General features: G+C 42.6%; 2 protein-coding genes across 2 annotated transcripts in view; one reads left to right on the forward strand and one right to left on the reverse strand.

Moving 5' to 3' along the window:
• fndc3ba (fibronectin type III domain containing 3Ba) overlaps nt 1-10033 on the forward strand; it is a 130090-nt gene extending 120057 nt beyond the window's left edge. The window contains exons 25-27 of the mRNA XM_034110916.2: nt 1113-1279; nt 3279-3406; nt 5721-10033. Coding sequence (XP_033966807.1) covers nt 1113-1279; nt 3279-3406; nt 5721-6032 — 607 coding nt within the window. The 3' untranslated portion in view covers nt 6033-10033. The remainder of the gene's footprint in view (nt 1-1112; nt 1280-3278; nt 3407-5720) is intronic.
• A 7146-nt stretch (nt 10034-17179) lies between these two features.
• Nucleotides 17180-19697, reverse strand: ghsra (growth hormone secretagogue receptor a). The gene is made up of 2 exons (XM_034111815.1): nt 18398-19697; nt 17180-18221 (listed from the first exon to the last, which is right to left on the reverse strand). The coding sequence occupies exons 1-2, from the start codon at nt 19224-19226 to the stop codon at nt 17908-17910; spliced, it is 1143 nt and encodes a 380-aa protein (XP_033967706.1). The 5' UTR covers nt 19227-19697; the 3' UTR covers nt 17180-17907.
• Nucleotides 19698-25462: the final 5765 nt, after the last annotated feature.

Raw genomic sequence — 25462 nt, forward strand, 5'->3', positions numbered from 1 at the left:
CCCCGCGCTGGGTGTTAACTATAGGGCAGTGAGGCAAAGGATTAATAACGTCATATATCACTTCACTGTACAGCACATAAAGAGCTCACCTGGAGTTATAGCCGACTACTAAACCACGACCTCTCTCATGTCTCCGTTCTCCCTCCCTCTCTTCTCTTTCCTAAGAGCAAACTTTCTACAAGCTTTGTTTTTATGTCCTTTTTACCCTTTTCTTACAATTTCCTTCCATCTCTGATTCCTATCTTCTCACCTTGGCTTTTCTTCTCTTTTTTCGCTCCCAAAAACCCTTCCTCACTCCGATTCCTGAGTGATAGTGGAGATAAGTAACCCCCTTTTTCAATTCAAATCCGCATTTCTCCTTGACTTGCCCAATTGCTCACTTATCCTCTCCTTCAGTCCATCAATCTGTCCGTTCATCCGACCAAAAACATGCTCGATTTTATTCAGATTTGAGACCATGGCCCGCCAGTATTCCTCCTCTTTGTTTATAAATCACTGCTGTCTTTTTTTGAATGCACACTCCTCCAGTCCCATCAGCATCCTTGTTTCTTTTCAAGGTCTCAACTCCCTATTTCTCACAACAACATTACCCTTGTGTGTTTCGCCAAACCTATACTGACAGACTTAAAGCCAGTTTCCAGGGGTACAAATATTCCTTGGTGATGAAACACGGACTATCATTTGAAAAGACAACAGGATGTGTTTACATATGGTAAGGTCAACCATGTCATGCACCAATCACGTGTAATAGTAACTGAGGATGCCTGCCGTGAGGAGTTGATGAAAGTAACATTAAAATGCATTAATCCAATCCAGAAGTCAATCTCCAAAACACATTTTGTGATTAGAGTGTGATGCGTCATCAATCACTGTCCTTCTTAGCCAGGTTTCTAAAATGAGCTTCTCACCTCATCTCCACCTTCTAATATATTCATAGCACCACCACTCCTTCCTCTCACCTTCACCTCCCTCTCCACCGTCTCCCTTATCTTTAACTCACTTATTCTTTCTGCCGAGTCTCTCCCTATTGTTCTCCTCCACTCCTTATTTTCCATTTACTGATTTCCCCCGTTAGAGTTTACTTTCTTATCTTCTTTATATTTTGTGTCCAGGTTTGTGACGATCTACCACGGGCCCAGCCACACCTACAAGATGCAGCGGTTGACTGAGTCCAGCAGCCACAGCTTCAGAATACAGGCCAGCAGTGATGCGGGGGAGGGTCCTTTCTCCGACACACACACCTTCTGCACCACCAAGTCCGTGCCTCCCGCCCTCAAAGGTAAACTCACCCAGGAAGCTGTTACACAACTTAAATACGATATTAACCGTCCCTCGGATCCACCTCAGCCGGTTTGCTTTCCATCCCCGAGGCCAAACTCCGGAGCTTCGGGGACAGAGCCTTCTCTGTGGCCGCCCCGAAGCTCCGGAACTCCCTCCTCCAATACCTCCGTGAGTCTGAGTCCCTCACCCTGTTCCAGTCCCGCCTCAAAACCCACCTCTTCAACTCTGTATCCATAAGCCCCCCCCCCCTCTCAATCAACTTCCTCCTGACTGCTTTTCTTTGTTTTGTTTCTTTGTTGGCTTTGTTTTTGTTTTGTTTGTCTACCCTCCCTCCCAAATGTAAAGCGTCTTTGTGTTCAAGAAAAGCGCAATAGAAATAAAATGTATTATTATTAAGCTTAAAGGTGGGGTAGGTAAGTTTGAGAAACCGGCTCGAGATCGCTAGAATTTGAAAATACACAACTGGAGAAAATCTGCCACTTCCTCACAGAGTCCCTCCCCCAACACACACGAACGCGCACATGACCAATGAGGGCACGAGAAAAGTTTGTGCCCCGATGGAAGGCTGACAGGCAGGTTGGCCATCCAATCCGTTTAGCCGGCCCGGCTACACGGATTGGTTGTACTTTTTACAGTATTACGGCTTCTACAGATGACATTTTTTTATGGATTTTTTGTCAAAGCACTTCAGATATTCATTGCTATCGGGATGTTAAGAGCATTCCATGGAATATAACAAAAAGTGTATCTCGAGCCGGTTTCTGAAACGTACCTACCCCACCTTTAACCGCTTACCTTTTGTAAAATGTTGTGTTATTTCGTTTGGCTTGTAAAGGACAAATATGTTTGTCGTCATGCATTCGAGAATAAGAGGTAAATATTTGATTACCTATCTTATGTTTTTGGACATGTGACCTTACTTTATAGCATCGCATTTAGGCATTTGAAGCATCGTTGTGTTCATTTTGTAAAATGCAATTCAACATCTCGAGGACGACTGTGTCAACCATATTATATCTGTACCTTTTAATACTCTATTAAGGGTCAAATATCAGACATTAGTTTGACATATAGATTGGATGTAACCAAATATTTACTCCGAGTAACCCATTTTTATTTAGTGATATTTAAATCTCCGCTTGTGTAATATCTAGGCTGACTTTGAACTGAAGTGGTTGTTGCAACACTGATGGCCCCAAAGAGGCGATAAGCTTCCCGAGCAGGAAAAGAAATACATTTGTTTCTGTTTTTCTCATAGAGATGACATGTTTATTGTTGTATGGTTGATTATCGCCTCCAGTCTTTCCTGTGAACCGAGAAGCAGTGGCTTATTATACAGTGAAGTGTCCTCTTGGGTGATTTACCCGGAAAGTATTATGGGTATGTCTGCGAGGCTGTGACAGTGCAGCACAGCACTGATATATCCATGAACAACAGCCTCGAGTCAAGCAGCTTCCATCAAGCCGTGAGCAGTGCATGTGCTGTCTGATGGGCTTTCTTTCCTTCAGGATGAGTTTAGACGGGTCAATGAATTGGTCCCTCTGGAGTTTAGTAAGTGTATGCTGTATTAAGCAGAGCAGTCACAATTGGATTACTGTTATGTTGTCCTCGTCTAAGAAAAGTATTGCTTTTCAAAACTGTTATCAACACATTATACATTATTCACTTTTTCAGTGTTGAAGCTTCAGATTTTAAGAGCGATATGGACGCTTTTTAATGTTTTATTGTTTTTGTCGCTGCTTTTAATTGAACTATTCATATCTTAAACTGCACTGTAACTTTTATCCATGTATTTTTCCTTTTAATGTTTATTTTATTAGCTTTTCTTTTTTAATGCTTAATGTCTTTCATTTTTAGTAAAGCACTTTGAATTGCCTTGCGTTGAAAAGTGCTATATAAATAAACTTGCCTTGCCTTACATAAGTAGTATGTATGACATTAATGGAATTGGCGGTCGTGGGATTGATATCATGTGTGTATGTCATTTATTCCAACAGCTCCCAGAATGCACCAGCTGGAGGGGAACACGTGTGAGATCACATGGGAGACCATCCAACCAATGAGAGGAGATCCTGTGAGCTACGTGCTCCAGGTGCTGGTGGGACGCGAGTCAGAATACAAGCAGGTTGGTCTCACACAAACACACTCACACACACTCGGGTCGTGGTGTGTCTCCAGAGGCGAAGATAATTGGTCTCTTTCTTAAAGTGTGCACGACTTCTTGGAAGACGTTTTCTTATCTCCCTGAGGAGCAGAACAATTCAGTTTGTATTTATGAGGAAGGCATTAAAGAGCACTCAATTGCCCACACCCCTAGACCCACATTTTCACATTAACAATGAAACACACACACATACTGTACACACACACACACACACACACACACACACACACACACACACACACACACACACACACACACACACACACACACACACACACACACACACACACACACACACACACACGTCTTCTCCGCTGAGAGATAGAATATTCTGGAATTGAAGGTAATCTGCAGTGCCAGCAGGATTTCTGATTGCTATTGAAAGATATGGGGATGAGAACACACACACACTTTGACTGCACTTGTAAATACTGGACTGGGCAGTTGATCGACGTGCAGATTAGTAGATTGCAGACAAAGAGACATTGATCTTCAGCGACGTTTTACTCTCCGTTATTCAATTACTGATCGGTGAGAGGGAAGAACTGCTGATTCTCACCAGCAGACAAACCCGCAGCCGCGTGTGCATGAGAGGACGCGGGATGTGTGTTTTCTCCTTTCGTTCCGTGCACCCTCATCAGCTGCCAACGCAAATCTGTGAAGCTGCTTTTCAGACTTTGATATTCTTCCCTCTCCGTCTGTGTGTTCCTTTTGTGGAAACACACAATGAGGAGAACATCGACTGAGTGAGTGAGTGCACGACTGTTTGATTTGAACATTTCATTCATAAATACCAGAAGGAAGGAAAGTCTGAAGGCTTCGACAGACAAACACTTACGGCCCCTACACACGGCGGCGTGCGTTGCCGCTTGGCGGTGGGCGTGTCTTGAGCTTGGGGAGTCAACGCGAGCAACCCGACCAACAACCAATCACATGAATGTCCCGCCCCGGACATACAAAGCAAAGCATTCATGCTACATCCATGCTGGCTAAATATACTGTCTATGCTTGCTAGCTGTCCATTCAAACGAAGTACACTGGATATAAACTCCCCAAACAAGCGAAAACCTACCAGTTTCTCCCACTGTCTCTGCCCCCTCCCCCCATGCCTGGCTCCTCCGGTTTGTATCCCTGTATGTAAATAGGGACTGGGTACCGGGTGATTCCCTACCGCCACGATCATTTTCTCCTCCATTTTTTGACATATGGGAAATAACTGCGGTCTGGCTCTCCCAACATACACCCGGTTTGATTGGCTAGTGCTTGTACTGTCAGATTTACATACGAGGGATTTGATTGGCTGACGCCTCCGTCGAGGCGGCAAAAGTAGAACATTGCTCTACTTTTGCAGCGAACGCCGCGAGAGAAGCTACGCTTTGCTCCCACAATGCAGTTCGGCGAATCGTGACGTCACCCCATTCAAAGTGAATGGGCAGAAGCGTTGAAGTGCCGTGTGTAGGGGCCGGTACAGTCCACCTGTTGCCTGGGAAATGGTGTTAAATGCTCTCATATGCAGGAAAACCACAATGTCGTTTATACAACCCAATATTACAAGTCTCAAATTCGCCTAAAGTGGCTTTATCTGTACTCTGTATAACCCGTACCCTGAGAAAGTCTGAAAGAAACCTACGGGTACGGGTTATACAGAGTACAGATACAGTAAATACAGACTTTTCGTGACATCTAGTTCTTTCAGATTTAGGTTATTGAGTTCCACAATGAGCCTTTGCTTTTCTCATCCCGAACGACCTATTTCCAGCTTCGAGCATTTCTCGGTTAACCTTAAGATGTAAGATAGTGCTAATGCATGTGTCTGGGAGAAAAAGAGGAACATAACTCCTCAAATGTCAAATGAAGTAATAATAATAATAGATTTGTTAGCGCTTTTACAGGTGCTCAACGACGCTTTACAGACGGAGTGAAAAGAAAAAGTAGGACACAATCAGAAAGGCATTGTTAGATAAAGACTGAAGAGACGCTCATGTTATAGACCTTGATGTCCTGACAGATTTGCAGGCCCTTTTGTAAATTGCCTCATGCTGAGAGCTTCACCGTGCCAACAATATAAAAACAAGCAATCATAGTTCACTGTGACCCGAGCTACTCTGCAGGTCTCCATTCCATCAAAACACCAACCCACTCAAAAACATCCGGCAGTGAGTTGTGTTGACTAAAATGTTATCGATTGCGCAGTACACATTATATATGTGCTCCTTATTGAGATTACACATGCTTTTGCACACAGCTCCATTAACTCGTTGCACTCCCTTCACAGGCTTTTAAGGGAGACGAGGGCGTGTTCCAGATCTCCGGTCTCCAGGGCAACACAGACTATCGTTTCCGTGTGGGCGCCTGCCGCCGTTGCCAGGATACGTGCCAGGAACTGTGCGGGCCCCTGAGCCCCTCCTCCTTGTTCACGCTGCGTCGCCAGGAGACGGCGACTTCGGGAGAGCTGTGCCCCGTGGAAGCGGGCAAGGGCGTGGGCCTGATCTCCAGCGACGAGCGCTTCGCGGCGCTCATCGTGTGCGTGTTCGCCGGCTTCTCCATCCTCATCGCCTGCTTGCTACAGTACTTCTTCATGAAGTGAGGGAATGTTAACTATAGGATAGAAAGAGAACGCAAAATCACAGAGAAACTCTAAACAAAAGAAACGAATGAAGTCAAAAGAGACACTTCTACTTCTAAGGCTATGTATGGTCTTTTTTTAGTCAAATTATCAATTCTGGCTTTCCTCGCCTTGTTGTCTTCAGCCTTCACTGAGCTTCTCATTTCTCTCTACGTCTCTGGTGTCTGTCTCGTTCGTTCGTTTCTGTCGAGGGAAGCCTTGTGTTAGCTGCGCCTCGGATGGGAAAGAAAACTGATAATCATGCCTTAAAATAGCTGTGAGCGAAGCAGTTGCTCCTCAGACTGACTTGCATGTTTTTTATTTTGTATCTTTTTAAAAACATATTTGATTAGAGAACGTGTATATTTCATGACGGTCATTGCCTTACTTTTTGTTTTTCAATGTGTAATGTGCTTCTTTTTTTTTTCTTTTTTGCTGCAGTCTTTTTTCATTTCAGTCATATTCCAATGTAGGCCTACACAGCTTTAGCCGTTCATACCTTATTATTCAGTTGCTGCGGACTGTCAGTCAATACATGCAATTCATATCTGCTCAGCTTTTAACATTCAATCATTCACTCATCCAGCTACCAAAGTGATGCAGAAAGTGTGAGGTGCTGCTATCCTGTGATTTTATTATATCTAAGAAAGAATGGAAAACCAGTAATCTAATATATATACACACAATATATAAATATATATTATAACAAATATCTATGATGTAATATAAGGTCTGAAGGACAGTGTGAAAGGGGAGGATTCGACCCGAGGTGCTCACAAACAGCTGCTCTGAGGTCAGTTCAGCGGCTGGGAGGAGCCCTTAACTGCAGGTCTCGGATCACGAAATTCACCCTGGTAGGTATTCGACTGCCGGGCACAAATTGGCTCGAGCGTTAAGGAAGCCGGGCTGGGATTGTGATTGGCTAACTCAACAGGAAATGAGCTGATCTCAGTCCTTCCTTATTCTACCATCTCAACTACCAGAGCCTTTTAATCTGTAGCTCATGAGCCGTCGGACCCAAAGGCCTACCAGTTCTCAGAGCTCTGTGTGTTAACCAGGAGAGCCATTAGCTTGAGCTTTACCCCCCCACCCTGACACGTCTAGCCAGAGCAGTGCTGAAGCTGTAGTTTCTCCTTCCAGCTAGCCTGTCAATCAATACATTTGAAGACTCTTCCTCCTCTTTTATCCTCTCCTGCCCATAATTATATGTAATGACTTTTTTTTTTGCTCTGGCTGCTCTTTTTCTCTAGCCTTTGATCCATCCTTTTCTTTCTGCCGTCTCTCCCTCTTTCTGTTCTCCCTCCCCTCCCTCTGTTCTTTCTCTATATAACGGTGCTTTATTGACATGTAATCAGAGCAGTAGCGAGTCTGCGGCCTCTCCTCAGATGGGGACATGTTCTCTGGGGATTTGAACTAATGTTCACTAACCAAACAAGCCTTTGACAGCACACAACTCAACAGTGCAGGGCCTTCTGACACACACAACACCCCCTGACCTCCCGCCTGACACCCTTTATCCCACCCCGAGAAACGAAGCCAAGGTACAGCCCAATACATACCCCGATGATCCAAAGAAGTCACCCTGACCTGCGTGATTAGTGTGTGACATGTCTAATTGTGTCAGGTGGGGTGCAGGGGAAGAAGGACTGGGTGGGAGGGGGTTATGAAACAGTGGGGGGGTTGCGGCCAGCTCTGATTGGCAGCCTGTAACGTACCTCAGGGATAAGGCCTTACAGAGGGTTGATCTAATCCTGTCACCCCCATCGCTGTCATCATTTCAGCTTCTCTTCCTTCCATCTTTATTTGATGCTGTGTCTTGTTCTCTGTCAATGCTGTGCCTTGCTCCCGTATGTGTCAGTAAGCAGTGGTTTACTAGCTCAAAAATACCTTTGCCAAAGTTGATGGGAAAGTTAAGGTAGAGTTCTTTTCTAGGTTTTATTTATACTATATATTTGCATACAGTACTTTACATGCCAATTACAGTGCAATCTTCATTTATTTATTGTTTAAAGATTAAGAGACAAGTAGTTATATACTAATTTTTTCCTTGTAGCATGTTTTTTTTTCTTTTTCTTTTTTTTAATGGATGTATGTTAGATCGTATGATTAAGGCCAGCATTCCTTATCTCAGTAACCCTTTAAGTATTTCTCTTACAGCTGTTGGGAACCTGTAGCTCATCAGTCCATGCATTGCAGTTATCATTGCCGTTTCGAACATGTAACCAAATGCCTTTGTAATTTCTTTTCATCTCCTGTTTGCACAGCCGAGCAGTTCTTGTATTGCTTAGAGAGACATGTAGCAAAGCAAGGCCTTAGGGTCAGTTGGAGTCATCTGTATTGGGATAAACGTCGCTGCCTTTGGCTTTTCCTTTTCCTGATTAGTGTTATAATGAAGCTTCTGAAATCGTTTGACTGTTTTATTGCCAAAGTGCAGGCTTCTCGTGTCCACTAGATGTTGCGTTTGCAGTCGGCTAAAGGGTTCTGCGATGTTCCTCTGTGACGACACAGCATTACGATTATTATTATTATTGTTATTATTATTCTCTCAAAAGGAAAAAAAAACATTAACTTGATCTGTGATTATGCTTGTTTTCATATTATCTTTTATTATTTTGTTTTGTAAAGCAAAATGTGCCATTATGAAATGTGTAGCCCCTTTCGAATGAGACTTTTTAACAACCTGATTTCACACTGAAAGGTAAAAAAAAAAAAAAAAAAACGGCAAAAACAATCATTTGATGATTTCAGGCAGATGATGACAATAATAATATTGACGATTCCTTGTTCAGGCTAGTGCTGGTATAGCAGTAGTTAGTATTTTGTATCCAGTATTTTGCTAAGAGATGATATACAGAGGTATCTACAGTATAGAGCTATAGAATGAAATGGTAATACATTATGACTAACAGAGTTCAAGCACTTTTTTATGCCGAGCATTAGTCTTGATGAGGTTAATAAGAGCGAGAGGAGACACAAATTCTCTGTACCAAACACTACTGCCAACGCCGTCTGTTACATTCATTGGCATTATTCTGTCGTTGGCGTCACTGTGACATTGGCATTACTGGAGCACGGTTCCGTGCTTCTCAAATGGCGCCTCGCTACCTGCAGAATGCAAACTACGGCAACAAAGGAAGTACAGTTTGTAGGGTTCCTTTCTCAGACGTGCTAATGGCGTGTCTACCTAGCCTGTTGCATTGCAGTCGACAGGTGATATGTGAGCTCTCCTGTCTTTAAACCCCTGATGTTATGTTGCCCACCCACAGCCCCTTTATTCCCCTTTACAAGCCTTAATGCCCCGGTGGGAGAGCAGAGGTGATTGGCCGAGCTCAGGCCAGTCATGTTAGTGTTGTATAGTCCGAGGTTAACGCACTGTTAACTGAAAGGCTGTGTGTTTGTGGGCAGGGTACTCCCTTTATGTGCTTTTTTGTTCTGTTATTTTTAAATGCTGGTGATTTTATAGATACCCCGCCGCCCCCCCCCCCATCCTGCATGTCCTGCACATTTTGCAGGTATGTCAAGAACGAGAGACTATTTTTTTCGCCCAACAACCCCCACGTCTGTGCCTTCTGATCAGTTTATTTTTTCATTTTTATTTTTTTTATGTTTTGTACGTTTTACAGTAAGTAGAGAATTTTGACTGAGAATTTGGCGATTTGAGAAACGTACAGAGACTCACAGGTATTTAACTATTTTTTAAGCGAGACAAAAAAACAGAAACATATTTTTACCTCACGATTTAAAAAAAACAAACATTCCAATGTTGTCATGGTCTACGAATTGAGAAAAAAAAAGAAATTCATGCATTTCTTCTTGTATTGTAAATGTTAGACAATTTCATATGCATTATATAAAAGAAACTGCCATATCAATTTTAATGTATAGATTTTTGCAAATACTACCCTATGTATGTAAGACGTAACTGTATCGGTAGCGTATATATAATATATTTATGCCCAATAAATGTTTTGATTTTTTTCTGACTTTGATTGCACCTGTTTGCTTTATTGTGTGTGTCATGATTCATCCGCACTTTACCTACATATACACTGATCTACATGTGCATTTTTTTTTGCATGATTACATTTTATACAGATAGCTTAATGGACAGATATTTGCTGTACAAACTATCAGTAACTATTTCGCTGACATTTACCATTGTGAACTATTGATTTTTGTCTTCACGGTTCAATAAGAGAAGGATGATCCTGCTCTGATTAAATATGCAATGTGCTGAGGGGCAATCAATATTTATAATGTTGTGGTTTAAAGGAGGATTTACAGTCTGCATTTTGTCTCATAACAGTTATAATTATTTCAGGTGACAACATTTAAAATGACGACAAATGAATGAAACTAAAGACACTTGTATCTTTTGTCACACCGTTATAGGGAGCTCGAGTTAATGCCTGAGTGTCCATTACACTTGACCTATCAGTGTGAAGGTGTGACTGATAGATTTACTCTTTAGTGGTTTCAATAGGGTTTTGAAAGATAGCCGAGGAGAGTAAATCACACTCCCTTTCATCCCCTGCGGAGAGAGACTGCTGCTCTGCACGCTCAATCCCCCCTTTGCCCTGCAGAAGCCCAAGGACAACAGGGGAATAATAGCCTTTCAACGTTTTGTGTGAGCGATTTGTTGCACACAATAACAGGGTTATTTAAAGTTGTGTACAAATTGAATAACAAAATAGGAGGCAACAACACTCCACTGTCACACAGATATCTTTACTTGACATTAAAAACCCTTAGATTGTGCACTATAAGCAATCAACTAGTGGAAGGATATAAAGTGGTCAAAGTGCACCAGATTGATGCATTTCACTTCAACATTTAAAAAAACATCTTCCCGGGGGTGCATGCCCCCGGACCCCCCGAGAAGATGTGAGGTCCACCCCCAAATAAAAATAATTAGATTGCATACATTTCCTTTTAGTAAACACTGAAAACGGGTCCCACAGACCCAAACAGCACACAAAGGTTAAAGGTAAGCATATAATAATGTTAAAATGTGCTAAATATATACACTGCAAAAAACTAAAAAAGAGGAGTAAAAGTAGCTCACGAGTTGTTTTATTTTTCGTAAGTAGCTCTCATCCTAAAAAAGGTTGGAGACCCCTGTTATAGAACGATACATTTGACAATTGTAAGCTCCATTTGATTGGAGCGATGAGGAATGACAGAAAAAGTTTGAGAACCACTGACTTATGGTTAAAGCTCACACAGGCGCTCAGGGCAGCTCAGGGGTCCTACAGACGCGGCAGACAGAAGTATCATTAATTAGACCGAGCCCACAGTATGCGGCTACGTTGCAGAGGTGTGTATTGTATTTCCAGGTGAGCAAAATTGGCAGGGCCGTCCATCCCTACGGGCCGATCATGCAGGCTGCATGGGGCATCCTCACATCATCCATCACCGTCTGGTACAGCAGTTCAGACAACCTCTCCCGGAATAAACTTCAACGTATCATCAATAAAGCCATCCATCACTCGAATCACTTCACCACCAACGAACTGTCACAAGGGCAAAGAAAATCATTTCTGACCCCTCCCACCCAGGTCACCATGTCTTCCAACTTCTGCCCTCAGGGAGGCGCTACAGGTCACTGTCCGCCAAAACCGCTCGCTTCAAAAACAGCTTCTTCCCCTTTGCAATACGGACACTAAATGGACTCTAAATAACCCCAATGAACAATAACAATCCACCATACCTTGAACTTTATGTTATGATATGTCTTTGCCCTGTGCTGTGTGTTGCACTTTTTATTGTCTGTTTATTGTATGTTGAATTGTATGGAACAAGCTGTAATACTCTGCACTGAACACGAATTCCACCAGCCTGGCTGTGTGGTCATTAAAGATTCTAATCTAATCTAATCTAATTGCGCAGGGGGCCTCACGCAGGGGGCCTCGGCTTATGAGCACGGCTTGTGCGCAGTTCTCAGCGCAGTTCTCCGCACACCCTATCACATGTAATGAGCATGTTTTGTCTTGACTATATTACAACTATATTATAATAAAATAATATAGTATTTATATTATTGAATTGATTATGATTATTATTATTAGTAGAAGTAGTGTATTTGCATTAATTATGTTTTAATCTTTTTGAGGCTAGTATTTGGCAGGAAATGCAGACGTATTCATCTGTAAACGCATACTGAACGACATACATGCACATTTACCATTTACCTCACTGTATAAAAAAGTAACTGTGTTGATAATAATAATAATAATAATAATAATAATAAACAGGAATTATATTTGCAAAGTACTTCGTTTCCAACAAAAAAAAATGTCACTCCTGTCGGTTGGGGGGGGGGGGGGGGGGGGGGGGGGCCTCATCTCACAATGTCGCTTGGGGCCCCAAGTTGGCCAGGGACGGCCCTGAAAATTGGTGACACAAAATGTATAATGGCCATTGAAGAGTAATGTAGATATTTCTGATTTTGTATCGTAGTTGTACCAGTTAAATGAAGAGGATGTCGTGTGGTGCTTCTTCACCTGTTCGTTAACATGGACATCAAAAGTGTAGCTAGCCCACTTGTAGCTTGCTAAAATAACTATGCCCATTATCAGGTCATATTTCTTTTTTTGTGCCCAATACTTGGGTTTATGACTTAATGAAACTAAATATTCCCAGCAGCTCCAGCACTAGGCACTTTTATGTTTAATGCTAACTATCATAAGTTAACTCAAAAGATACCAAACTGAGTCATGGAACATAATAAATGGTATAACTACTAACTATTAGCCGTTTAACTTTGTCTTTGTCAGAAGAATGGCTTGTCATGGTGTAAATGCACACCAGCTAACAGTAAGCAACAGCTAGTCATAACTGATACCAGCTGTAAAGTGGTCCTGCATGAAGCACACATCTGTGTATAGATTAACATGGATTTTAACTCCTCTTCAAACCCAACCCCCCACTCTTTGTCATTGTATAATTGAAATTCACTCTCGCCTGCTCAGCCCACTTCTAAATAAACTATCATTATGTCTGACTCGTTAATTACGCCTCTCTTCTTTCACCTTTTGTTTTTTATTGTCACTTTTCATTGCATAATTCTTCTGAAAAGAGCCCTCTCATCCATGTTCTTTCACCTCTTCCTCTTCACACCTGTCATCCACCCACTAACTATCTTGAATAAGCTGCTTTTATTTAATTATGTTGCCTTCTTCACGACTGTTATAATGAATGTTATAATTAATTGGCCAACTGGTTGACATTCACACTTTTTATTTTTGTCTCTGTCCCAGACTTTCAGAACCTTTGCTGAACAGCTTCGCCTCACAAGGTTTTGCAGACACACGTGGTGTATGGATCATGAGTGTATGTTGGGGGGGGGGGGGCGATTCTACTGTCTTTGAAGCGGTCTTATGTGATGGAGGGGTGCTGTGCGTTGTGGCCGCAAAAATACAACGCCAGCGTAGATGAGAGAAAAGTTGTTGCTGTTTCTCTGTGATAAGATTGCAATATTCTGAATGCTTTTACACCCCACTGAGACTTGTATAATTTAATTGGATATGCTGTAACAAGATCACACAGGGAAAAGAAGACTGGCCCTGTTAAAGAGCAGCATGTGTCTTTCCGTCCACTCTAATGGCGCATTTCCACTACAGCGCGTAACACGGTTTAAGCGTGCCGTGCCAAACCCGGCCTGTTTTTTATTGCGTTTCCACTAGGCGTTGTTCCGGCTAACGGGTACTTTTCACAGTTTTTATGGCCCTCCAAAATCGTGGTTCTTTCAGGGCCAACAACCGGGCTGAATATGCTAAACTAGTGACGTGAGTGGCTACAACTACAACACAATGAACATATTTTACAGTGATTTAATTGTAATACACATTTCAAAATGATGCCGAAGTAGCATACTGATACCGGTTAGTAAAAACCATGAATTAATGCTTTGACAAGTCTGCAGACAGACGGCAGGCGGAACACCTTTTAAAATGCTTGTTTTCTGAAAGATTGGCTAAGCTAACGCTGTATAAGCTCCGACCGTCCACACTCAAAACAACGTCAGACATAAATAAAGCAGCGACTGTATTCGCCATGACACAGACACAGTGGTTTGTACTTGTTTAACTTTTGTCTAGTTTCTGCTAACAGCTAACGGCTTATGTTGGTTTTTTGGTTCCCATTAAAGAAGACGTCACGGCTCCGCCTACACTGCGTTACTATAGTTACTGCCCCAGCTACTAAACTGTAATGGAAACGCAGCATAAAGTGAGCCTGGCCTAACAAGGCCTAACTAACTATACAGTACTAACTAAGCCGTGCGAGGCCCTGCAGTGGAAATGTGAAGTGTGGTGGTCTAAACTTCAATTATGTGTGATGTGTGTTGAAGGTTTATGTGAAGTGTTTTGCTAGTTTCACAATATTCTCAGCTTGCATTTTGCATCTCATACCTGCTGGAGACTAAAAGCTACCTGATTGTCTGATTGTCTAGGCTCCGGAGCCGCATGCGGCTCTTTAAGCCCTCTACTCTGGCTCCCTTGAGCTTAGACAAAAATAAGAAGGAAGTAAAATACAAATATTTGTAGGACTATTTATATTTTGTTGCATGGTTGAAAATGTTTCGTATCTTGTATTTTGAGGTGATACTGTGACACATAAATAAAATAAAAAACGGTTTTAATTAGGTCAACTCAAATATGCGTCACATCCTGCTACGGTCCCGCACCAGCGCCTTTTCTTGCAGGTGAATAACCTGACCCCCGGCTCGATGAGCGAACTCTGGATAAATCAAAGAAAATGAAAGTATGGGAGGAACAGAGGGTTTCATTCTGCGTGGTTAGAGTTATCTGCTTTCACAGCAAACGATGCTGGCTTACCGCTATGTTTGATATGTGGAGAGAAGTTGTCAAAGGTGCTGCAGCCTTTACGTGTTGGAGGAAAAACACGGAAGAGGAAGACAGCTAACGATGCTCAGTCATAATTCTATCACAACTGTTTTTAGGGTGCAGCTATAGGTTTTATTTATTTTAAAGTAGGGCTGTGTATTTGTTTGTATTCTCCTTATACGAGTTCATTGTTTATTATTAGAGGTAAACAGTTTTCTATAATGTAATAAATAATACATGCAAACAAACTGTAACTTTTGTCTATAATATAAAAGATATACAACGTTACAGGCTATCAAGCTATCACATATGTTTTCCGGGTCCAGACAAAAAAAATTGGTGGAAAAGGGGGCAAAATTGCTCTTTTGGTCAAAAAGGTCGCAGACCCCTGGTCTATATGCTAGCATGAAGAACACAACTTCAAAAGACAATCCGAGTAATTGTGTTTTTAGAAGACCTTATCATTGACAGATACAGGCAGGAGATATTCCTAGATGAATACAAAAAAAGTAAGATACAAGTGGATTTTTACTCTTTTAATGAAACATTAAGATTAATAAATAGTATGTCATGACATCAGTATGTACACTCATTTATTGACAGATACATTCTTGAGAGAAAGGAGGCCATGTTTTGAAACCCAGTGCAGATTGGTGGAGGCTGCTGCGGTGATCTGCTGAAACCATCTGAGCATCGAGTGTATAACATCACAGAGCATCTATTTACAAGCACATCATCACTTATTTACTTTACAAAATGATATCACTCACATTTCCATCAGTTGAATACATTGAAAATATTTTCAAAACCTCCTTGTAGATGGTATAGGTTTTCACATTTGGCCCATTAGCATCTTTCTATTACAGTTCGCACACCATCATGCAAGTCACCCATCAAAACGTTCCACTGAGCACCCATGCAATTCTTCATTTGAAACATTTGGTAAATCGATAAACAAGACAAGACAATATTTAAACATTAAAGATGTCACTGCATGTGTACACTGAACAGTTTTGGGGAACAATTCATGCCAAATGTAAATGTAGGCATTGATGGTAAAAAATCAAGTTAACTTCAGATGATTTCGATCATTTACCAAAGATGAACATTGCAAACATCAAATACAAAAACACATTTCTAAACAAGTGACTGATTGAAGAGTTGGCTTTGTGTGTTTTATGATTGGATGCACAGATTAGCACATTGTCCTCGCAGAGCAGAAAAAATCATTTAAGTTGTACGCAGGTTACTGATATCAGCACACCTGGTGGTGAATTGAAAAGCGGGTCACAAGTCTTAGAAAGCTGAGCAGACAACAATAATCACCAATCACTTTCCTTTTGTCTTAGGAACCAAACGTAGGCCCCGTCCACACGGAGACGGAAACGAACCAAAGTCGTTTACAAAAAAGTCTTCCGTCCACACGGAATCGGCTCAAGAAACGTGTCCGTCCACACGAAAACGCTGGAGACGCTGTAGTACATATGCCGGGCCTGTAAGTGGCGCTGTACTTCCGCCACAAAATACACCAAAAGCAGCGAATAAGAACCCCCGAGCATGGGCATAAGGCATAAACAAACACATGAATGTCCACTTGTTGCTGATGGTTGTGGTAGAAGAGCTGTAGATTTTGCACTAACATCTGTATAATGGTCAGTAGCGTCTGGAGCACAAACGCAACCCTGTGATCGCCATTGTTGTTGTTGGCGAAACGCATCAGCAATGACGTGGGAGAGGCGGGGCTATGGCGTCATCGTTTCAGGGAATGATAGGGCGTACACACGGAGCCGCAAGCATTTCGTCCTCAGACCTACCCACTTTGGGAGCCGTTATCAAAGTGGATCGGAATCGGGCTCCGAATCTGCGTTTCCGTTTCGGCCTCGTTCGGACGAACCGTCTGTAGATAGAGAACATTAGCGGATTCAACTGATACCGTCTCTGTGTGGACGGGGCCTTATACTTGTTAAAACATTTGTTACTTTATGATAACTGCTTAAACAGTATATCTTAGAAAATCAATGCAATGATAAATTAGAGGAAAATGAGCAACTACCACTAACAGCATTGTAAGACAATGGAAAACACTTTTTTTCTGAATGCAGGCACACTCTACTATCCATTCTAAATTGTCCAGAATTATTCTGAAGATTTCTCAAAATAGACCAGAGCCTGCAGCTTGAATGAGTATAATTACAACATGTCGTGACGTAACAATGTCTTGAAAATGTTTGCATTGTGTATATTATCTAACAACCCTAAAATCGACCTGCAGTGTGGCTCCCATGAACCAGACTCCACTCTCGATTGGCCCTCTTTGGCAGCATCAACAAAGCATGGACTTGAATTTCCAAGATACAGGGCGTTCAGTATGTCAACACATCCATAACAGTATTTTTACATATTCACACGCTCACATCACAGAAACCTTTCAAAACATGACACCTGGCATACAATACACACTTTGAATTACTTCTCTCTGCCTCTCTTATGCCCCTGCAAGCTCACGCACACACACACGCACACACACGCACACATTGCACTTCTGCCCCTCTGAAGGAGTACAGAGCAGTGCCACAAGTTCTACAGTGCTTTCCTTGTCATCCAGAGTATGAATACAATATAAGGCAATTGTAGACGTCTATTATATTTATTTATGTGAGGGTAGACGGGCATGTTCACATTTGGATCAATAAAAGCACTTTTGGCTGGTGTGTATTTTGCACTCCACCAGTCGAGCTTATGAAATGCTGCTGAGTGTGTTGATCAATACTTCAGGGCACTTGCTGAGACGATCCAACAAACAGAAATTGAAATTATATGAATGCAGGTTTACAAAGTGGATAGAGGCATGCAGCTTTTTGGTGATTACCACTTTTCTCATCCTCTGTTTCTTTAGTCAAACAATTGCCTCGCTCATGTACAGAGCAGTTTTTTTTTGTTGACAGGAATAATGACTTTAAGTCAATGTTTTTAGCGCATGACTGACAGTGTTTCTAATTATATCAAGGCGTTTAGAAGCTGACTGTGGATTCCGTCCAGCCGTTCAAGCCGTCTCCCTTCAGGGTGCTGGCTGTTCGGCTTCGGGGCGGCTGGCTGTCTGTCAGGCCGAAGAGACGTGCCGCTGCGCACCGGTACTTCCAGGACATGGTGTTGTAGAGGATGGGGTTGATAGCGGCGCTCAGGTAGAAGAGGACCACGGACACCAGGCTGCAGTACTCGGACACCAGAGACAGCAGCGGGGAGGGTGCGTCAAGGGAGCGAAACTGCAGGTAGCGACCCACATGGAACGGCAACCAGCAGAGGACAAAGGCAAGCACCACCACAACTGTGGGAGGGGGAGGATGAGAAGTAACGAGAGAGAGAGAGAGAGAGAGAGAGAGGTATAATTAATACAAGTTTATGACTTTATCAACAGTTGCAACCAAGCTAAAATGTAGTTGTAAACTTTGCTTTTTCATCTTGTATACCAAGCTGCGTAATTTGCGCGCTCTCCGAACTTACCCAGCATCTTGATGGTCTGCCTGTTGCTTTTGTCTCGGTGTGCCACACGGGAGCTGATGGTTGTCTCTCTATGTCTCTGCCACAGCCGACGACCAATGAGGCTGTAGAGCACTGTGAGACAGAAGACCGGCATGAAGAAGAAAACAGAGCTCAGCCACACCATGGCCCCCATCAGGCCTGACTCCACTGCGAAGTGCGTGATCTTACACTCCCTTGTGTCCCCGGGCTCCAGGACGTAGCCAGTCTCATTCATTTCAGGGCTAAAATGTGGCGACATGTCACGCTCCACTCCCACCATGACAAACACGGGCCCTGCGCTCATTACAGACACTGTCCAGAGAAGAAAAATGAGGGCACGAACCCGCCTCTTGGTAACCAGTGCCTTTGCGCGCAGTGGGAAGCAGATCGCCAGGTAGCGCTCCACTGACAGAGCAGTGATGCTCAGGATGGTGGAGTAAGTGCATGACTCCGAGACAAACTGAAAGAGCTTGCAGAGTGCGGCCCCAAAGCGCCAAGGCCTGTACCTCCACATACGGTAGAGGTCCAGTGGCATGCAGAGGAAGATGAGAAGGTCTGACAAGGCCATGCTACACAGGTACAGGTTGGTGGTGGTGCGCATATCCCGGTACATACTGACCACCAACATTGTCATGACATTCCCTGTCACCCCGACCAGAAACAGGAGCGTGCAGGCGATGGTGATGCCCGTGAGCAGGGGAATAGAGTAATAATTGAGAGGAGGCAGCTCAGCGGTTCTTGTTGCGTTGATGGTCTCCTCCCAGCAACAGTTATGGGAGAGGAACTCCGAGAGATTGGGCCAAGAGGGCATGCTGTCAGCGCGGTTATTTACGGGGCCGTGCCTGGCCCTGACTGCTGCAGGCACCCCGGGTCTGGGACTCCTCGCAACCCTTGGTGCTGCCCTTTAATCCCATCGTCAACATTTGAGCTGCGGAAGTTAATGTCAAAGGTTGGCAGCCATGCGTAAAAATCAAGATCCTTGCGCACGTTGAAAAGAGGTTTGGCTCACAATACTTAGCGGACAAAGAACTTCAGAGATCATCCAGGGAGAAGATAGTCCGGTCCAGAGTCTGAAACAAACATGAGGCTATAGGTCGATATGAATGATCCACAACTACAATGTCTGGAGCAGAGAGGCAGGTGCGAAACTAATTGTAAAAGTGTGTAAACTACACATCACCAAACAGCTGCAGCCGTAAAACTTCAGCCCAAACATCTATTCTCTAAAAAAGAAAACAAGTGATCTCCTGTGTCCTTTCCTTCAGTGACCACAGCAGCTGAAAGCTTTAGGAAAAATGAAACATGAGAATCCTGTTTACAGTCCCACAGAGTTCCCATCACCAGCAGCGTGTCCTTTTTTTGCGCGTCAGACAAAAACAAAACAGTGAATCCGTGGATGTCTTGCACCCGGCAACATGTGACGGTGAGTCAGAGGCAGGTCCTCATGATGCGGCAGAAGCAGCTGTGAACATCTGTCCATGAAAAGGGCACCGGCGCTCAAACACAAAGGGATAAACAACAACCACGGAGAAAACAAATACTGTATCACGGAGCGGAGAGAGTTTTGTAGTCACAATAACAAAGAATGAACGACGCCTTGTCAACATAATCATGCAAATAGAAGTCGAAATTATCAAAGTAGAGTTAAGTTTAAAAAGGCAAAGAAATGCCCTCTGGCTTTTCAAATCTGCTCCTCTGTGTATACTGCTTATCCAGTGTGTGAGTCCAGATTATAGTGATCAAAACATCCTACAGGTGAAGTGGTGCTGCCTAAGTGAGGGTGATGTGGAAGTCCGCATTGAGCCCAGTGCTGCAACGCCACCTGCAGGTACTTTAGGGCAGGGATGACAAGCCGTTAATGCTCACCAGCACCAGACAATCTGTTTAACAGAGAGCATCTCGGGAAACAGGAGACACTTTTCAGAAAACTCTCCCAAATGTGAGTCTTTTTTATTAGCATGACATCCAATCACCACCCGGTCCAAAAGTGGGGCTTCACAGCTGATCCTTCAAGGTGTGAAAAATACACTTTCCCCAAAGAGAGCAATTTAGTCATCGTCGTAAAAATGATAAGATTCTATCTGGCTTTTGCTTCTAAAATTGATTTGTATATTATTATTATGTTTTCTTTATTTCCCTCCCCTTACTTTGGTGTTCGCGGTCAAATTTGACCGGTCCTGTTTTAACTGCTATTACATTAACACAAAAACCATTAATCATCACCAACTTTAATTGAACACCCTTTTTCAAACTGTAAATATTGTACAGACTACTGGTATACATGAAGAACTGAAGTAAATATACAAAGAACAGACACTGAACATGTATTGCGTGTGCCAGGTGTGGTCCATGTGGGGGGAGGGGCACATAAGAGCGGGAAATGTGTGAAATTGTTGTGTGTGTGTGTGTGTGTGTGTGTGTGTGTGTGTGTGTGTGTGTGTGTGTGTGTGTGTGTGTGTGTGTGTGTGTGTGTGTGTGTGTGTGTGTGTGTGTGTGTGTGTGTGTGTGTGTGTGTGTGTGTGCCAGGTGTGATTCACATGGGGGGGATTGGGCACATAAGAGGGGGGGGGAACACATCTAGATTATGTGTGTGTGTGTGTGTGTGTGTGTGTAAAGTGCTTTTAAGAGAATTTCCCCTGCTCCTTTTTCTCCACTTCCTCTCTTTTTCCCCTGCTTTATTTGAATTACTTTCCATAAGTAAGCAGGTTTATAATTCTTCCCTTCGAGATGAGGTATTTCAAGGGCAAGTGTTTCTGATACACAGGAAGCGCTTGTGCTCAGTGTCTGATGTTGTGACATTACTGTGGTTTAGGGTTTTAGCTGTCAGCTGGAGTCAGCTGTTTCCCCGCTGTCGTTTAAACACTATCTCTCCGTCCATGTCAGTGACTGAACTTCCTCTCCCCTCCATGATGGCCCGACGTTCTCTGGTCCTCACTTCCTTTTCCTGATTCTTCCCCTCCATCCTGCCGCTCTGCAGGATGTTGCGTCAGCCTGCACATGTTTGTTTAACCTGGAATAAACATGTGTGTGTTTAAATGTGTGTAGGTGTGGACGTGTGAAGTTCCTTGTCAGGGCAGGTACTTTATGAGTGTGAGATGGTGTCTAATGGAGTCGAGGTCAGGTGGTGATGGAGAGGAGCTGGTCTTGCAGCTGATTGGACAGAACGAAAGGTCAGGCCGAGGTGGGACATGCAACTCCAGGCTAGTAGAAGTAATTGTGTGTGTGTGTGTGTGTGTGTGTGTGTGTGTGTGTGTGTGTGTGTGTGTGTGTGTGTGTGTGTGTGTGTGTGTGTGTGTGTGTGTGTGTGTGTGTGTGTGTGTGTGTGTGTGCCAGGTGTGATTCACATGGGGGGGATTGGGCACATAAGAGGGGGGGGAACACATCTAGATTATGTGTGTGTGTGTGTGTGTGTGTGTGTGTGTGTGTGTGTGTGTGTGTGTGTGTGTGTGTGTGTGTGTGTGTGTGTGTGTGTGTGTGTGTGTGTGTGTGTTTTATCTGATCCGGATGGTTACCAATTCCTTTTCTTCATGGCAGTCCTTTTTGAGCGGGAACACCAAGGGTGTTACAAAGTTGACTAAATCATCCAAAATTCAATGAAAGTGGTGATCAGCCATTGTATATGTTCAAATGTCTACTGGGAAGGATATCATAAAGCCTTAATGCAATCGAATGCAAAACAAAAAAGTTATGATTGATGAAAGTAGTATCAATCAATCAATCAATCAATCAATCAATCAATCAATCAATCAATCAATCAATCAATGTTTATTTATACAGCCCAATATCACAAATGTTACATTTGGACTTCACAGTGTTTACAGAATATCAGTATGACAATACGACACCCTCTGTCCTTAGACCCTCTGTCCTTAGACCCTCACATCGGACAAGGAAACACTTCCGGAGAAACCCCACAGTTCAAAGGGAACATGGGAGAAACCTCAGGGAGAGCAACAGAGGAGGGATCCCTCTCCCAGGACGGACAGACGTGCAATAGATGCCATGTGTAAATTGAAAAGATAATACATTTGTAACATAGGTAGTCCAAATGTTTGTAAATGCATGTGTGTATAATAGGAAGATGAATCCACGAGGATATCCATCCAGGACCTATGATCCAGGACCACAGCCACGACTCAAGATCCAGGGCTCGCGATCCAGGACACAGGACCGCAGGATCATCCATGACTCCGGATCCCGGCGTATATAGACACCAAAAAGAAAGAGATGTGGGGAAGCTGGGTTAATCGGAACATGAGAGGACACGGGTATAGACAGAGAGAAGGAAGAAGTAAGATGTCCCCAGACAGACTAAGCCTATATCAGCAAAACTAGGGGCTGAATCTAATCAGCCCTAACTATAAGCTTTATCAGAAAGGAAGGTCTTAAGCGCACTCTTAAAAACGGATAGGGTGTCTGCCGCCCGAACACAAACTGGAAGCTGATTCCACAAATGTGGAGCTTGATAAGAAAAGGCTCTGGCTCCCATTGTACAAACCGGTCGGATTTGACCCGGAGACAACAGGAGGGTTAACGAGCCCTTTGGGGTAAAGCTTAGAAAGTACAGGTTGTTTCCCAGTGGGATTTAATCTATGATGCTTTATATGTAAGAGCTGGACCCTTTGTTTCACCCCGATGAAAATCCAAAATAGATGTTCCCTTTGTGGTATGAGAACAGAAACCATGACGATATCAAATCCTGCCTGCTGTGCTGTATGGCTGTATTTGCAAAGAACATTGAATACAGTTGTATTCAGACACACTGTTATATATTCACAGTATGGAGTACAGGAATATTTCAGCCACAAACAGTTGCATAATGTATGATAAGGTCAAAGAAGAGTTAGTAACATACTAAACCAGAATATAAACATCACCCTCCAATATCTAGCAAGATAATTGGCTGATTTGCCAAAGGCAGCACACTAACAGAAATAGTACTTTTATAGGCTTGTCTAAAGGCTCTCTGCAAACTTCATAACATAGGGTTTAAACTGATTAATAATCATTGTTGCTGACATTATTAAAATCTTTAAAAAAGACATTCAGATAAGTGCTTGTAGAAAGTAAATGAATATTGTCCCATTAAATTACGATATCTCTAACAAAAAGTTAACATCTTGTTTCTTATTATGTTCTTAATCTTTGAGTAAATGTATTTAAATATGAGATATAAGGTTAATCTCATTACATGTCAGTTGTGCTAGTCAGAGAGAGGCAGCAGATACTGATACTTTAAAGTTACCTCTTACAAAATGTGACGTTTCTCCTCCATTTTGATTGAACTTCTTGGTATGGTATAAAACTTAATTGTAAATATAAACAACAGGAACCAGGTAAAAGTGGGTAAATTATTCAGCCATGGATATTTCTCCAAGTATCTTCAACCAGCTAGAAAGCAGTCATTGTATGATAAGATGTCGAAAGGTCTGATTTAAGTCTTAACTCAACAGGAAATGTAGTTGTTTGAAATCCTGCTATCGTAACAAAGTCGATCAAACTGTGGGTATACGACTGTAAGCCCTTGTTACTGTTATTTCTTAATGGCTGAATGAACCACTTGCTGGAGTCCTTACAAGTGAAGAAAACAAACCATTTCAATCTACAGGTAGGTGTTAACATCTTCTAAATTGCAGTAATGCCATATATTTTTACTGAAGTGAGGTGATCCTCATTCATGCTTAACATATTGTTATCTATTGCCCTTTGCGCCGTGTTTATGGGCAGATGCCATTATGTTTATGACCTCTGAATCATGACGTGGGTGTGTCAGAGAGAGAGAGAGAGACAAACAGATAACTAGAGAAAGAGAGAACCGGAGATCCTAATAGTGGGAGAAAAAAAAACGACAAGCGGGACACTTGTCAAAGCTTCTGTGAGACCTTTTCATCACATCTGGTATGTATCTGGCTGTCATGCAACATGTAATGTGCCTCCTGGCTGTAATGTGTGTGTGAGTGGTGTGTATGTGATGTTCAGGAGAAACATGAACCTTTGACACCTGAATTATGTAACTAACTATTGGCAAACCTAGTGGGACAACAGTAGAAGTTTAATGCCATTTAAAATAGGCACACATGTAGAGTTAATCTGTGACTCTTTTGGGATTGAAAGCAGCAGCTATGACAAATATAATCATTACACCCATACTGATGTACTAATTAGGCAATGAGGATCACTGATTAAGACGTCTGGATTTGACTTAATGAAGTGTAATTATGAACCAATAACCAACACATTTCAATGATACTAGATAATAGTCAAACAAGCTCGAATTAATGTATTACTTACATCGACGAAATTGCAAAATTGGACACTTTCTGGGACAACAGGAGGTAATAACAGCAACATTTTGTATTTCCACAGAAATGTCACAGATGTATTTATCAGGAGAGCTTTTTCTGCTCGGTCTTTTTATGGCTGTAAACTGTGTCTTGTATGTTTGATGGTTTCATCCTTGATTTCTGTCTTTTTATCTCTCTTTATATCACTGCATTTTCTGTACTAGCATTACATCTGGTATGGTGTCAGCCCTATTTCTCTGCGGTTCCTGTGTACGTGCTTCAGGACAGGAGTGTGTCTGGTAAAGTATCGGGAGTGTTTTTGGTGTCATGTTGTCTGAACTCTGCTTCCAGGGTGTGTTAGTATTGCCCAGGGTAAAGTCCCTTCCTGTCTGTCATAGGGAAGAACACACCATTTGGCAGCTGTAACGGTTTGGTCTTTGAGGGGTGCAGTACCCCTCTTCCACCACAAGATGGAGGAAGAGATGTGATTGGCAGCAAGACTAATGAATGGTGTTTCACTACAAGTGTGATATGAGTGTATATTTCATTAGATCAAAGCGCATTCAGCTGACATATTCATTAATATGGGTACACACAACTTCATCTAAGTGTTGCCGTTATTGTTTGTTGTTATTGTAAAATAAAAAAAATGCGTAGGCTATATGGGCCATATAATGTGTTTTATTTTAAAACCTTATCATAAAATAAGATAAGTGTTAAATAGTTGTACTGCTTGGTGTGCAGATAAACAATAAAAGGCTCA

The sequence above is a fragment of the Pseudochaenichthys georgianus genome, chromosome 22 (genome assembly GCF_902827115.2).
Source record: "Pseudochaenichthys georgianus chromosome 22, fPseGeo1.2, whole genome shotgun sequence".
In the NCBI taxonomy this organism is placed as follows: domain Eukaryota; kingdom Metazoa; phylum Chordata; class Actinopteri; order Perciformes; family Channichthyidae; genus Pseudochaenichthys; species Pseudochaenichthys georgianus.